The sequence below is a fragment of the Ipomoea triloba genome, chromosome 7, assembly GCF_003576645.1.
Source record: "Ipomoea triloba cultivar NCNSP0323 chromosome 7, ASM357664v1".
Classification (NCBI taxonomy): domain Eukaryota; kingdom Viridiplantae; phylum Streptophyta; class Magnoliopsida; order Solanales; family Convolvulaceae; genus Ipomoea; species Ipomoea triloba.
The window spans coordinates 26,490,129-26,506,570 of record NC_044922.1 but is presented as its reverse complement, the minus strand read 5'-3'; the positions used below and the strand labels follow the sequence as shown (position 1 = coordinate 26,506,570).

The following is a 16,442-nucleotide window of genomic DNA, read 5'->3' as shown; positions in this document are numbered from 1 at the left end:
ATCCTCGACGAATCAATTTATCACTGTCACATTTTTTTAATCAAGTTCTTGACACACCCATCTATATTGAATTTAACCCAATATTTTTTGATATCTCTCAACGCAACCCACTATTACCACATAATATCATTCTTACTCCATTATTCATCACTCACGTAAAAGTTTTGTCAATATCAATATTACATTGTTTTGTCATCTCAATTTCCACCAATTGTAACATCAATCCAAATATTCCATCTTACTCTCTAAATTTTACTTCCTAATATGGCTGGTACTGATATGCTATTTTTTTATGTGGGTCCCAATAAATGTTTACATCAAAATTTTGTGTGTGGAGTATGTGTGTCGGACAATGAGAGTACATATAGTATTTTATATGTCCCCCTCACTGCTTCAAAGCCATTCTTTGAACTCAAATATTTGTTAATACTACATCTCAACACTATAAGCAAGGTCAAACAATAAACTATTTGGAAATGTTATTACCGTTAAATACATAATTAAATAAAACAGATAATCAAAGGGTCCTTAGCTCAGTGGTAGAGCATTTGACTGCAGATCAAGAGGTCACCGGTTCGAACCCGGTAGGGCCCTATATTATCTTTTGCCCTAAATTACCTTTTTACCCTTGCTCTAAACAGCATATCTGTAAGAAGCATAACAGACCAAAGCTACTCCCTGCCCACACCAAAGATGCACAAAATAGTCTTTTGTAACATAACATTCCAACATGAGCATTTGTAGGCAAATGTGTATATAGAATTACAAGCAAAAGCCTACAGACTGCCCACATCAAATATGCACAAAATATACTTCTGTGACATAACATTTCAACATGACCATATGTAGTACATATAACATATGTGTTCCTCTGCAGGAAAAAAGAATGAAAAAAAAAAAACAAACTCTTCTTCTCCTTCTCTAGGATGTCCTATGTGGTGATGTTTTGTCTCCTGGACAAACGGGGGGCGTAGCGTTTATTATAGGAAGGGTGCGGAGTTGGGTTTGATGACGATATGTTTGAGGGGGTGAGCGACGTCGGTGCCTCCTGCATGCTTCACAAACTCAGCGGGCGAGAGGAAACTCCCGTGGCACACGCACATTATTCGTACTTCTTGCCCCTTGCCATATTTGTATAGTATCCCGTCGATTCTTTTCCCATTTGGACCGTCACCCTTGGTGAAGACACACGGCATATCCTCCATGGCATTTGTTCCGATTTCCCTTGCTTGATCGCTCGTACTATTGGGTTTATGAGATGTACCCTCCATCTCGGCCCCGGACATCCTGCTTGCTAGATCCATCGTCTTAACCCCAGACGAACCAACGTCCCTGCTACCTGTGTCTTGCGTGGACTGGAAACTGCCGGGGCTCACGTCACCAGAACCTGTAAAAAGAAATTGATTTCATTGGCAAAAGAATCGAAGGAAACAGCGAAAGATATAGTGCATTGAAGTATTAAAAAAAAAAAAAGATCTTTGATTCTTTCTAGACCAATCGTTTTACGATGGACCAATCCCCACCCTCTAGTAATCTAAGCATTATGACGATGGAAGAGAATCACCTTTTGGTTTCATCTCAATAGGTTCATTATTCAAAATTTTCCCTAGATAAATTTCATTCAGTTCCTCGTGGTCTACCATGACAGTAAAAGCAATGTGAAGAAGCCAGACACAAAAAGGAGGCGGTGGGCTTTTGGAGGGCATTTTGGAAGCTCGAACGGTGTCTTAGTTCAAGTGACAGTACAGTATCACAATGAAACACAGGGAGAGGCAATGATACAGAGAAGACGGATCGAATCGATCAAGGGAGATGAGTACTAATCCTGATATAAAGCTAATTTATATTTTTTACTACGTATTTCTACCCGTTTTGAGTTTTAACCTTACAAGTTACAATTCAGGTAATAGAAACGCTTCGATTTTAACTGTCGTTTTTTATTCCCGACTTTTCCTCTACAGTTACAGCAAACATTAGCCATTTATACACCTTCACATCCTCGTCTTTTAGTAGCAGAATATATTGGATAATAATTCCAACAGCCAAATTTAATGTCATTTCAACTAACAAAATAGACTCCTCTCAATATGCACTGTTGCACTAATTTCAGAATTCCATCAACCACGCTAAAGTCACACCCCACACCACACAACATCGAAAACACACAATTATTCACGACATATTTTCTCACCTACCAATTCTAAGATCTCTTTCACGTTATGTCCTACTTGGTTCGCATTAGAGGTTTCGAGAAGATCTATTCGTGGTAGACAAGAATTTTGTCCCTAACCACTTCCCGACTTTCCATTACAACGAACAAAAACACCAAGCACTACGTCAATTAGCTAACCGTAAGACCTCTACATTTGTAAAATACGTAACAGTAGGAGGAGGGAAATCACCATACGGTACAAATAAAGAGTTCAAACTCCTGGCAGAGAAAGTAAAAGCTGAAAAGTAAAAAGGAAATGCTTGGATCCTCACCACACAGAATAATTACAGTCATCACACAACAAAGACCGGCTAATCAACAATACAATGCTTCCCTTTTGATGAACCGAGGCTTTTTACTGCAAGTTAACAATGCTGTCGTTTCACAGGCTGCGAAATCGAGTATGCAATAACGTGGATTCCAAATACGCTATAACATGTAAATTCCGGTTTCCAAAGTTATTACACTTGGAAAGTTGGAATCACGTCTAAAATTGCTAGAAATTGTGAACTGTGCTAAAAGAACTACTGTACAGATAAGCAACAGACAATAATTAGATTAAATCTTTGCAGATTTGGAACTTGCTAGAATCTATGAACATGTTCCAACAGGACTGCAGTACAGATAAGCAAGGCAGAACACAATAAATCTTGTCTGGCCCATATCAAGACAATGAAATGTAATAAAGCACGTTGTTACAAGTTCAACTCCACGTCAGACCAGCCTATTAGCCTTTCTAATTTGAACCGATTAGTTATAGATAACTTAAGCTGGTTTATCTCTTCTGGTTTAGGACTAGAAGGCGGGTCTACCCGGTGCACACATTTGACCACAAGGTGGGATAGTCAGAGCGGCCTAGTAGGCTTCCTGACTTAAGTCGGTTAGTTACGGGAAACCTTGGCTGGTTTAAGGATTTAAGGACCACAAGGCGGGTCTACTCAATAGACACATTTACCCACAAGGCGGGGTCTACACAGTAGACACATTTACACAATTACCCACAAGGCGGATTCTACTCAATGCACATATTCAAAGTAGTGACTGCAAATTTTCCTCTTCAGCGCACCAAAAACATAGTAAAAAGTGTAATTGTAGGGAGGAAATGCAGTACCTTGAAGAGATTTACTTTCCAATTCAGACATGCTTGAAGAGCTTCCCCCTTGAGATTCAACTGACCCTTGGGAACAAGGTTGCCCAAGCCCTTGAACTTTACTAAAATTACTAAAATCACTCGTTTTCCCTTTCAAACTATCAATCCCACCCCCAAAAGCAGCCTGACTGGCGGCAGCAGCCCAAGTAGGGAGCCCAAACTGCGGCGGTGCCGATAATCCGAACCTTTTCGCGGCCGTTAAATACTGTTCTCTCTCTAATCTCCCTCTGAAATTCTTCTCAATTTCCCTCTTTTCATCTTCCAAAGTGCTCCCACCACCGCCACCTCCGCCGCCGGCGCCGCCGCAGGCGGCGGCGGCGGAATTTCTCTGCTTCTCCGACCGTCTCCGCTTAGCCTGCATTCTCCTCAAAGTCTGCAACTCCTTCCGCTTCCGCCACTCCTCCTCCGTTTCAACCGGCAAGGAGGAGGTTCTGACTAAAGTAGGATACGCCGGCGGCGCCGCCGCCGCGGCGTCGTCGTCTCTGACGGTCGGCAAACATGCAGCGATAGAAGAGGACCTGACAAGATTCTTGAAAGCTCTATCCACTCCAAATTTTCCTCCCAATGATAACCCGAGATTCAACTCGATTTCGCTCTCGTCTTCCTCTTTCCCTTCCTTCCCCGCCCCGCTCCCACCGCCCTCCATGAATCTCTGCAACAAATCCCGCGAATCGCGGGTGGAATCCAGGGAAAGATTCTGCATTTCATCTCTGCTTTTCCTCGCCTCCTCGCTATCCCCCATGGTGTAAACCATAAACCTATAAAGCTCTAGTATTCCCACATGTACATGCATGTTGATCCCTAAGTACACCCACACACAAAAATATGTTCTTTAACCGCATACTATCTTCCCTTTAGCTTCAAGATTAAATCTTTATCCAATACCCACTAGAGCCGGTCTTGAGCAAGGACAGGAGCAGACTGATTTGAGTATTGCCCACACTCAAATCAATCCCAAAAAACCATAAAAAGAAGATCTATCTCATCAACAAACCACAGGAGCAGAAAAAAAAAAAAATCTACCAATGACTAGATAGTAGATACCCACACGTCTGTGAGGCGGAGCTGAGAAAGAATCAAAGGAAATGGGAGACGGCGAGATTCCGGCGAAGGGGTGGCCGGAAAGTCAAGAAAATGCGGAGAAAAGAGAGAGGGGAGAGCAGGAGGGAAGAATAGTGAGGCAAATGAGGAGAGAGAGACAGACCCAGAGAGGGGAAACATGGAAAATGGTGGAGAGAGAGAAAGAGGGAGTTGAGGACGAAAATGCCCCTGGATTTTCTTGGGTGGGGGTGGGACTATACACGTACTTGGAAAGGACAAGTGGCGGAAGTAAGTGAGGGGAAAGGCTGACACGTGGGTCTGACTAAATAGGCCTTTTTGGTGGTGTCTCTTATGATAGAGCTTCCAGAATTTTGTTTATTTTCGGAAGAATGTTAAGATGCGGTCGACCACACCGCACAACCTACGCCCACTGCCCCCCAATCATTTCAATTTTAATTGGGAAAAATATCAAATAAGTCCATTAAATTTATATAATATTATATTGTAACAGAATTAGTAGTAATAAAAAAACTTTATACAATAAAACAATTAAAATTCTGAACTCTTAAAATATGCAAATTAAATCATTTAAAATGTTATTTTCGTGCACAGAAACATGCCATCTGGTTATAGACATGTTATAGTTGGTCACTATCACTGCAACGAAAATTTGACTAACTCTGACAACTCTCTCGTGATCGCAAATCTGACTTTGAAGACACATTTCTAATCGCTTTTGGCCCCATTCTTTGGAGAAGGCGACTAGTTTTGGTCGCCTATTTAGAGAAGGCGACTATTTCAAGTCATCTCTCTAGAAAAGATGACTAGTTTTAGTTGCTTCGTCGGAGAAGGCGATCATTTCTAGTAACATTGCCTCTTCGGAGATAGTGACTATCGATCTTAAGAAGTTAAACGTGTTGGTTGCCTTCCTCTTAGAGAATGAGATCGGTCTAGTCACCTTTTTCTATCGACAGTCGATTTGGAAGGCACTTAACGATAACTATGGTGGTTAACGACGTAAGTTTACCAGTAATTGCATCTATTTGATCATTTTTAATGAGTTTGATAGTTTAATTATACTATTTAAAAATTTAATAATTTTTTTTGGGTAAAATTCACGGGTTCTTTCTCCATCCGTTTAACGGTCCAGGTCCACCCATGTTCGCTCCGAGAGGCAATTTATTTGATAGAAAACAAAAGTAGTCATGCTATAAAAAATAAAAAACCAAAAAGTTATAGTTCTTGATTAGAACTTTTTAAAAGTTCAAAAGGTTTGAAATTTTAATTATATTAAGAGTGTTGTAAATATTTAGTTTAGGTCATTATCCAATTATTCTTATTTTAGTGTTGGTTATGTACATTTATTATCTTACGTATAAGATATAAATAAAAATTTTCAATGAAAAGGGTTCTACGTTTTCTTTTAAATTATCTCTTCTTTATTTTCTCTATATTTTTTTGTTTGGCGTATAATCCTTGCATTCGCAAGGTTACCATCCTAAAGGTCAGAGTTAGAGTAGGTCGAACTTACAATATGTTATCAGAATGAATCACCATCATACTATTCGGTGAACGATACACTCGGTTGTTTTTTAGTATATTTTATTTTCCCATAAAATTATGAAATTGCATATGTGCATGAATTATTTGTATGTATGTATGCAAAGTTTGGAATATGAATTTTCAATCTTTGTTTCTGCGCAATAAACATATGTTCTGTAACTTTGGATGGCAATGTTTATGTTTGCACCTAGAACACTGTAATATATATGTGTATGTATATAAAATACGGAGTAATATTTTAATCCACTATCATAATCATGTAAGATTATTATGCATATTTTTCCAAAGTTGAATATTACGGTTGTGTTCAAAATTGCATCTAGACAGTGTTTTTAACTCATTTAGAAGAATGTGAAAACATTACTTTTCACCTTTTGTTGAGGATATGCGTGCAATATATATTTTCTCATGAGTGTCAGTGTCACCTACTCCTTCGTATGCATAATTTTTAGATAATGTTTTTTATTATTTACTGAGCTCACATTTGATGGAAGAAACTATCAAATTTGGGCGTTTAATATTCAAATACACTTGACTTCCAAAGAATTTAGTTAAACTATTTTTCTAAGTCACAGAGCACGGATTGGAAAAAAACAAAACAAAAAAAGAAAAACAACCTTTGTGTCATGTGTAAATGAAGAAACACCAAATTTACAAATTTTAAGAAATGAAACGTGGTGAAAATGTGTAAATATAATAAGAGTTAATTCTATTTAATTTTAGAATTAGACTTATATTGACAATTCACTTTTTTTTTTTTTGAAAACCAAAACCAAATTGGTAGATTAAAACAAATGAGCAATAGAGTTAGGAGGAACAGCCTCCCAATACAACGGACCATCCTGAGAAAATACTGTAGATGCTAAGGTATGAGCCCTAGTATTAGCAGCTCTAGGGATATAATGTACTGAACATGAATTGAAAGAGGACATAATAGATTTGGAGGCCTCTACTGAGAAGCCAACATAAAAATAAATGTCAACGTGTGCTGAAGTTAGGAGAGATCGTAATGTGGAGCAATCAGTGAATATGTGCACCGAATCCACGCCTCGACCCTTAAGCCATGAAAGAGCCTCCTTACATGCTAATGATTCCGCCATCAGGGGTGAAAAGCACGCCGGGAGGTGCGAGGTGAACGCTGCAATAAAGCCGCCATCGTGTGTCATGAGAACTGCCCCCACTGATGCCGCTTTGGAACGAGGATTGAAGCTTGCATCGAATTGGCAGTGCATGGCTACGCCAGAAAACTGTGATGGATGGGCATTTACGTGCGAGTTTGCGGCTACCGACTGCGAGGCCTGTTGCGGCACCAGCTGGTCGGAGTCCGCAGGAGTGTGCACCCGACGCCAAGCAATTGCAGCAGATTCGGCCATCTTCCAGACTGTCGACGGGCGAGGCAGCTTCTTCTCCCACACCGCAAGGTTCCTTGCTCTCCAAAGGTGATAAAGGACTGCTATCACAATAAATAAATTATCATGTGTTAGTTTAGAGACGGCGTCACCGAACCATGCAGCAAAATTATCCCCAACAACATTTGGTAGTTGCAATGAGGACTCATGCCATACAAACTTTGCATAATCACATATAAGTAATGAATGCATGGTAGTCTCATGCATTAGACCACACATTGAGCATGTTGGGTCCAACTCCACTCTCTTTAAAATCAAGTTGGTAGTGGTGGGCAAGACATTAGATAGAGCTTTCCAGAGAAACAATTTCCATTTTGAAGGGCACCTAATCTTCCAAAGATGTAGCCATTTATCATAAATTCCGGGTTGCGCCTCCACCTCTCCCATAATACGTCTATAACCCTCCTTTACTGTATAACATCCACGTGTCTCATTTGGCCAATACCAAGAGTCCTTATAATGCGGTGTGACAGGTACTTTTAAAATACGGTTAACATCAGTAGCAATAAACAAGTCCTGCAGGATTGAGATATCCCATGTTCTTGTTTCGGGGTCAATAAGTCCTGAAACCATCGCACCCTGTAACGTACCTGGCATGGGAGTTTGAACCAAGGGATTAGGCTCATCTGGCAACCACGGGTGCCCCCAGATGAGAGTGTCATTCCCATCCCCAATCCTTCTTCTCACACCATTACAAACAAGTTCATGGGCTGCCATGATGCTTCTCCAGCAAAAACTTGGGTTACCTCCTAGAGCAGCATCAATAAAAGAGGTTTTGGGAAAATACCTGGCTTTATACACCTGAGCCACCAGTGATTGGGGCCTCGTTAGAAACCTCCAAGCCTATTTTCCTAACATTGCAAGATTGAAAGCCCTCAAATCCTTGAATCCCAAACCCCTATATTTTTTAGGCACACACAATCTATCCCAAGCCTTCCAGTGTATACCTTTCTCGTTTCCAGAACCCCACCAGTACCTATTCATAGCTCTCTCAATAGACAGACACACCGAAGCTGGAAGGAGAAAGGCGCTCATTGAAAAGGTAGGCATTGATTGAGCTACACTTTTCAGAAGAACTTCCTTTCCTGCCTGCGAAATTAACCTTTTATTCCATGAGCTAAATCTTTGTTTAATCTTGTCTTCGACATAAGAGAATACTGCCCTTTTTTCCTTTCCAATAAAAGACGGGAGTCCCAAATACTTGCCAAAGTTAGGGGCCTGTATAACTCCCAAAACAGAAGCTACCTCATCCCTTACAGTTTCTGCAGTATTCCTACTAAAGCACACACTGGATTTGTGGAAATTTACTGCCTGTCCCGACATACTTTCGTATTCAATGAGACACTGCTTGATTACCCCTGCCTCCTGAACATTTGCCTTGAAGAATAACAGGCTATCATCTGCAAAAAACAAATGTGAGATAGATGGGGCACCCCGTGCTACTCTGCAGCCATGAATAGACCCTCTAGCTTCTGCCTGCTGTAACAACAATGAAAGGCCTTCAGCACAAATTATGAATAAATAGGGAGACAAGGGATCCCCTTGTCTAATACCTCTCGTGGGAATTACCTGACCAGCACTTCTACCATTCACCAGAAAACTGTAGGATACAATTGTGACACATAACATTATCAAGTCAATCCACTGACCAGTAAACCCCAAAACCATAAGCATATGGTGCAGAAATGACTACTCCATGCGGTCATATGCCTTTGCCATATCCAGTTTTAGAGCCCCCCAACCTCCCACGCCACACTGTTTTCTGTTTAGATAATCCCACCTCTGCTGCAATCAGAATGTTGTCAGTGATGAGTCTATTTGGAATAAAAGCACTCTGGGAGTCAGAAATAATATTCTCCAGCAGAGGCTTCATTCTGTTTGCCACCATCTTGGCCATGATCTTATAGACCACATTACACAAGGCAATGGGCCGCAGATCAGAAACCAACTCCGGATTGCTCTTCTTAGGAATTAGGACTACATTAGTATTGTTCAAGCCATTCGAAAAAGAACAACTGTTTAGACAATTAAGCACAAATGTAGTGACGTCCCCTCCCACCACATCCCAATAATGTTGATAGAATCTCGGGTTCATTCCATCAGGCCCTGGAGCTTTATCGGGGAACATCGAAAATAAAGCAGCCTTGACTTCCTCTGGCTGAAAAGGCCTAAGCAAGGCCTCATTCTGGCCTTGTGTCACCCGAGGCACAACAAATGCAGCAAAGGAACTCATAGAAGAAACAGAGCTAGATGATGCAAAAATCTCACTAAAATAATTAAGCACAATAGTATTCAACTCATCATCCTCAACCCACAAACCAGAATCATTTTTTAAACAAGTTAAAGTATTCTTCTTTTTGCGAGCAGAGGCATACCTGTGAAAGAACTTAGTGTTTGCATCCGCATTCTGCAACCAATGCTGCTTTGCTCTTTGGCGCCAGAAAACCTCCTCCTGCCTCTCCAAACGGCACAACTCAGCCTCCATCTCTTGATATTTAGCCAAGGAATCAGTATCAAGACGGCCATGAAGCTGAGCCTGCTCCTTCCTCAACCTCCTGATCTTTTCCCCAAACTTATGAAAATGGTCTCCGCCCCAACTCTGGAGCTTCTTGCCACAGAATTGTAGGCAATTCAGCAACCCGTCCCCTCTCCCCTCTTGCCACGCAGCCTCAACCTGCTGCCTACAACCTTCATCATGTACCCATGCCATCTCAAACTTGAACTGCCTGGACATGTCAGCAGCAGAGAAACCGCACTCCTTCACCCCCAAAAAGAGGGCAGAATGATCGGAATTGCGAGTTAGAATATTAGTAACACTAGCAGCCGGGAGGGAGTCGCACCAATCTGCCCGAGCTAAAACTTTATCAAGCCGCTCCTCCATCCACTCCTGAGTACCCTTACCCCTTCCCCAAGTAAATTGATGGCCCTGCATGGGTAACTGGACCAGACCACAATCATCTAAAGTCTCCCCAAAACCGCGTAGGAGACTATCCGGATGTGGGTTACCACCTCTCTTCTCGTGTTGAAATAGGAGATTATTAAAATCACCTAGTACAACCCACGGCAAAGGCGATCTCCCTGCTAGTGATTTCAAGAGATCCCAAGCAGCACTCCTACGACTTCTCTCCGGAAAACCATAGAAACCAGTCATTCTCCATGTCCCTAAACCAGTCACACAAACCTCCACATCGACATGATTAGTTGAAAAGCTCAACAACCTGGCAGTATTGTTCCTTTTCCAAAATAAAGCTAAGCCACCACTACGACCAACGGAATCAACATAGAATAAACCTTCGAACCCGATCTTAACCCGGATACGTTCTGCATGCTCCCGGTTCACTTTAGTCTCCATGAGGAAGACAAACTCAGGCTTCTTACGGGACACTAAGTCCACTACTTCTCGAACTGTACGTGGATTGCCCAAGCCACGACAGTTCCAACTTAACGTACTCATGAGACGGGCGGGCCTGAGAACCAGTGCCCGCCACCTGCAAGTTCACTTTTAGTCTTTTTTTTTTAATATCTATTTTTGTTCTTAGTATTATTTTGGTATGACCATTTTTTATCCTCTATCAATAAAATAATTTAAATTTTCGTTAAATAAAAGAGCATTTCGGTTTTCAATTATAATTTTTAATATATATATATATATATATATATATATATATATATATATATATATATATATATATAGCGGGTCAACCTACTTTATATAAAAAATATCGAAATGTCTTTATATTTAACGATATTTCAACGATTTTGTTGACGAATAACAAAAAATGGTCATATCATAATAATATTACGATCATATGAAAATGTTGTGATAAAAATGATTAAAAGTGAACTACTACCTAGAGCCTTTCAATACGGGTCAGCCCGACCCTTACAGGCTGGTCCGTCACGGGTTGGCGAAAAATGATCTGGCCCGTTTTTCATATGGGTTGGCAAAATGCCAACCCAACCCGTAATGAACGAACTAGGACCAAAAATAAAACTAACTCATATAAAAAAAAATATACATGTATATATCATTGAAAAAAGTCCTTAAATATGTATAATTAATAATTATTTATTAGTTTCATAATTAAAAGTATCACACCAAAGTAGTGTTTGGATCAATTGGCATGAGGCTCTCTCAACGTCCATCACGCATTTTTGACTGACCGTGCAAGAATTTCATTAACTAGAAGGGTTCATCATATGATATGCTAGTGAGATTGACCATCATTATCGTGTGGACTATACTAATAAATAATGTACATTTACTACATAAATAATGTATTTTTATTATATTATAAATGTATATTGTATTTAAAAAAATAAATTATTTGAGTACTAAAAGTACATTATTTTGTATAATCTACATTTAATATACAAATAATGTACTTCTAGTACATCACAAATGTAACTTTTGTTATAATTCACATAGCATCTTGTGGACCATAAATATTCTTGGACCGACCCTTGGGCTTCCTTCTCTTTTAGATTAAAAAGAAAAAAACAAATAAAAGTAATCACATTTATCAACCGTCTCGTCGATTTTGGCTAAGAGGGAGGCTATCACATAGCTATCCTTACGATTCTCTCGACTGTCCGCGGGATCTTCTTTAGGCTGATGGTTTGGGGGTTGTTAGACAACGCGTGAATCAGTGTTATAAAAATTTCTTCAGGTGCACCAAAAAAAATCCTTAAAATCAAAAACAGAAAAAAAAGAAAAAAAGAAAAAAAGAAAAAAAAAACTAGCAATATCGATTTTGGGAGCAAAAGACAAACTTCAAATTTTAATTCCGATTTTCGTATTTTGACCCATAATTTTTTTAAAAAATCACAAGACATTTAAAACTATTTATTAATTACGAAATACTCCGTAGTCTGAACTTTTGTTTGATTTAATTTATGAGTAATATTACACATATTTATATTTTATTCTCCATTTTTACTCATAACTTACGTGTCATATTTTGATTCATCTTGAAAAATTAGTGAATCATAATTTTTATCATTTTTTTTTCTATAAATCAAATCATGATACACGAGAGAGTTTTATTTAATTAGAGTACATGTATCATTTTTCTTAGAGCAACTCTATCAATAGATATTTCTTGGGTTTATGTCAGATTATTGCCAACAAAGCAAGAGAGAAGAAGAGAGAGTGTTTTGGGTTCATCTGCAAACATGGTTCATAGCACAGTGAATTAGTCAGAACTTCTTTTTTTTTTTAAAGATGAGATGCAGTGCGCGTTTTGCGCACAGTAGCCGCCCAAGCGGGCGGGTGCAGTGCATGCGCCCGCATGGCGCTTTTTGATTTTTTAAAATTATATTTTTTTTATTTTTTTTCTCATTTTCTCATTCATAATCACAGTTACAAAAACTTCTTAATAACCGCAAAAAAAAACTCCAATAATAAGTAACTGAATCGTGTCACGTGGCAATCATGGGAGATGTGAACGTGGTGATTGAAGTAATGAAGCATGGTGGACCCCACACCGCAGTACTCCTAGAAAAGTGGATTGATGGGAATTTTGGTTGTGGGACGCGTGTCCAAAATGTATAAATGAGTAAAGGACCATGGGCAGGACACGTGTCGGCAGATCTTTGGGGAGATTAAATCAGCCACGTGGATGACATTCTCGGCCTTTCAAACTCATGACGTTGTATCTTTTGCGTTTTATTATTTATTTATTTATTTATTTTATACGGTGCATTAACATAAATAAATAATGTTAGGAAGTTTGCACAGCTGTCAACGAGGCAGGGGTGAAAGCGTGAAAGCATTCAGGAGATCCGGTACTCATAAGAACACGTGGGAGCTTAAAGGATGTGTTTGGTCAAATTTAGGATATTTAACATTTCTATTTGTTGTTCTTTAATTACTTCATCCCTCTTATTTTGTAAGAAATAGTTGTATTTGGCATATTTTCTTAAAATAATAAATAAGGTGTCATTTCAACTCAAACTTAATTGTTAAGTGATTGAAAGGGTATATCATATCTCTCAGGTTAGATTTTGAATTTACTAAAAATTTATAAAAATGTATATAGAGGATAAAATTAGATATGGATCATGTTATAGTGTTCTCATACTTTGTTCAATAACTAGATATTGTATATTTGTATGCTTGTGGTCATTTCCCAACTTAGATAGCAATGAGCTTCGCCACTTATATAATTATATATTAGTGAAATTCCCGACTTAGATATCAAAAAGTTTTAATTTCCGATCATCACTACAAACTGCGTCAAACTCTACCATCATTTCACCCATTATCACATCAACAATTTACATGTGTTATGACCGACTTGAGTACCTAATCAATGTATTCCTCGTCAGTTATGTCAACACTTTGTCATCATTATATTGCTTTACTACTAGTATTATGACATATTACCTAGTGTTTGGGTGGGGTGGGGTGGGGCAGGGCGGGGTGAGGAGGAGGCTAATTCCTCACAACTTGTAATGCATCAACCGAAGCCTTTTGACCTAATGTAGTTGGACCCCTAGCTTCCCAACTTTAGTATCACCTCTTAAATTCACAATGTTTCACTATAACTAAGTACTGCAGACACAAACTCGTGTATCTGAGGTCTATTTATACTATTAATGACGAATCTATTGAAAGAATTGTGTGCTCTTCTATGATTGTACATTGGAGAGTGAGAGAGCTCTTCCATGATTGTGGATTGGAGAGAGAGTTCGTTCAAATAAAAATTAACATACCATGCGAATATGCGAACTTATGAAGGAATACACCTCAAAGTATTACATGAATACACAACAACTACTCCTAAGTATGCCTGAAGGACATGCGTGAATTGAAATCACAAGAAGAAAATTGGTGATCAAGTGAAGTAGGGAAGTTAGGATTGGACGGTAAAACATCGGCGACGACGGCGAGTAAATGGAGCACGCGACACCCAAATTACCGGCCATATAAACTATTAATCTCACGTGCGGGATTTTGTGATTAAGTGGTGTACCCCACGAAATCAAGTTGCAATTGTTAAAAGCCTGATGATCAGCGACCCAAACTCCGTCTGCTGCGGCACGTGCTAGTGTCGTCCTGCGAAACACGTGTCGTAGGTTCACACTCTCCCAATAAATCTCATATATATACATACCACCCAACCAACTTTGTTAGATAGTTAGCTCCGTAATTTTCTTGATTCGAATGGGTCAGATATAGATAATATAAATTATTTTACTTCTTTGTGATTATTTATCGGTTAGGGTCACAAACTCACTTCACTAATAATGCACCTTTAAATAGCGATTGTGAATTTATTTTAAATCATATTTTTTTTAGAAAACTTAATCTAGGTTAAGAATTCAAATTTATGTGTATGCTAAAAAAGTTGTTTATAAGTGGAATTGACTACTAGAGTGAAGATTGATTTGAACTTTGGTATTGCTATAATATGTAATTTTATTGAATAAATTCAAAAATCAACTAAAATCTAGGTCAAATTAGGGGCCCACACCTCAAAAGCCCCACAGATATTTTCGAGGACTTAAATCATGGTGATTCAATGGTTTCTTATGTGAGAGGATCAGTATTTAATGTCCACAATAAATCGCTCTCACAATAAGGTGTGTGAAACTTTCGCATTGTGACTATCAATAGTTATTCATGGGTCATTTAGTCAAATTGGGATGTGAAGTTCTTAATGTCCCACCCCATCTCAGTTACCACTCTTGATATATAATAAATGGAAAATACTATTTGAACTTTAAAGTTCTACCCTTTACTTTTATTCACACACAAAAAAATTTGATGTTGACATTTTTTTGGGATTCACAAAATGAAGATAACCTATCATATTTTGTCACGTCAGGAAGTAAATGTGAGAGAATATAAAGGTCGTGTTTGGTAAATAATCAGCCTATCAGCCAATTTTGGCTTATTTGACCACCATTAGTTGTTTGGTTAATAAGCTTTTTGTAACTCCAAAATACTAAAATTCAAAAGGCTACTCAAAGCAGCCTTTTCAATTAGCTTTTTGAGAAAAGAAATTATACCAAACAGCTGATGCTAACAACTAATTTTACTAAATAACTTTTTACAATCAGTCAATGTTATTAACAAATCATACCTTCTAATCCAAACAGCCAACCCAATCAACCAACATCCATTTACCAAACAGGGCCAAAATGTGGTGTTTTCCATCCTAAACAAGTTTGGGTGATGGCTATCTAGCTGTACTTTTGTTGGAGTTTCCACCCTCTAGTTGGTTAAAGGAAAAAAAAAAATTCATGTTTAACACAAAAAACCATAGTAACACGAAGAAATACAAACAACTGGCATAGTTATTCATCATATTTATTATTCAACGATTAAACAAACTTTTTTTTTTACATTTTAATTTTTGTATACATTTCAAGAGTTGTTTTTATAATTGAGAACAAACTTTAGGAACACATTAACAATAAATGAAAATACGGAGTAATAAAAATAACTAAACTGTAAATTATAAAATAAATAAATAGTGAAATAAAAATCGAGATTTATTTAATACATACTTGTAATTGTGATCGTGAATTTTTCGTTATAAAAAAAAATGATTGTGATTCGTGAGTTGCCGTGTACTCTTGTCTCTTAAGAGATGTCGGGTGTTCGAACCTTCTCTTGTATGGAAAAAATAATCTGACAGCACTTTGTCTTTTAATTGGACCAATCTGGTGTGAAAGGAGATTGATCCGAGTACGGGTTGTAAGGTATAAATCTAAAGATGTTTTTTATAGTTAAGACCTCCTCAGGAGGTGGAAGGACAAATGTGGGGAAATGTGACATGTAGAATACTAGTTAAGTGAGAGATGATATCTATTTCAAATAATGCAATAAAGGACACGTCATTGATATAGATAAGGAAATGAAGGGAAAGAGTTTCCGAAAATGATTCCCCTACAAGAACATAGGATCCACCAGTACTCATATACTTTAATAGCAAAAAACACCTTAGCTGTACGTAGAGGTGTTTTGGTCGTGGATCCAATCAAATCGTGACGTGGATCATGGTTTCACAGCGCGGTAATCGTGTATGTATTTAATTATATCAAGTACTATTAGTAG

At 38.5% G+C, this 16,442-nt stretch overlaps 3 protein-coding genes and 1 non-coding gene across 5 annotated transcripts; 1 reads left to right on the top strand and 3 right to left on the bottom strand.

Moving 5' to 3' along the window:
- Positions 1-522: 522 nt before the first annotated feature.
- TRNAC-GCA lies at positions 523-594 on the top strand. Its single transcript has one exon. It is a non-coding gene; the product is annotated as a tRNA-Cys (tRNA).
- Positions 595-694: 100 nt separating this feature from the next.
- On the bottom strand, positions 695-4,663 carry LOC116025935 (ninja-family protein AFP3-like). 2 transcript variants are annotated; one of them, XM_031267315.1, is made up of 3 exons: positions 3,324-4,663; positions 2,403-2,450; positions 695-1,387 (listed from the first exon to the last, which is right to left on the bottom strand). In XM_031267315.1, the coding sequence occupies exons 1-3, from the start codon at positions 4,153-4,155 to the stop codon at positions 981-983; spliced, it is 1,287 nt and encodes a 428-aa protein (XP_031123175.1). In that variant the 5' UTR covers positions 4,156-4,663; the 3' UTR covers positions 695-980. The 2 variants fall into 2 exon arrangements, with proteins under 2 accessions (XP_031123175.1, XP_031123176.1); XM_031267316.1 differs by lacking the exon at positions 2,403-2,450 and having other exon boundaries at positions 3,324-4,628.
- Positions 4,664-6,751: 2,088 nt separating this feature from the next.
- On the bottom strand, positions 6,752-8,092 carry LOC116024423. The gene has a single exon (XM_031265316.1). The coding sequence runs from the start codon at positions 8,090-8,092 to the stop codon at positions 6,752-6,754; it is 1,341 nt and encodes a 446-aa protein (XP_031121176.1).
- A 126-nt stretch (positions 8,093-8,218) lies between these two features.
- On the bottom strand, positions 8,219-9,043 carry LOC116024422. The gene is made up of 2 exons (XM_031265315.1): positions 8,945-9,043; positions 8,219-8,851 (listed from the first exon to the last, which is right to left on the bottom strand). Exons 1-2 carry the CDS (start codon positions 9,041-9,043, stop codon positions 8,219-8,221), a joined length of 732 nt encoding a protein of 243 aa, XP_031121175.1.
- Positions 9,044-16,442: the final 7,399 nt, after the last annotated feature.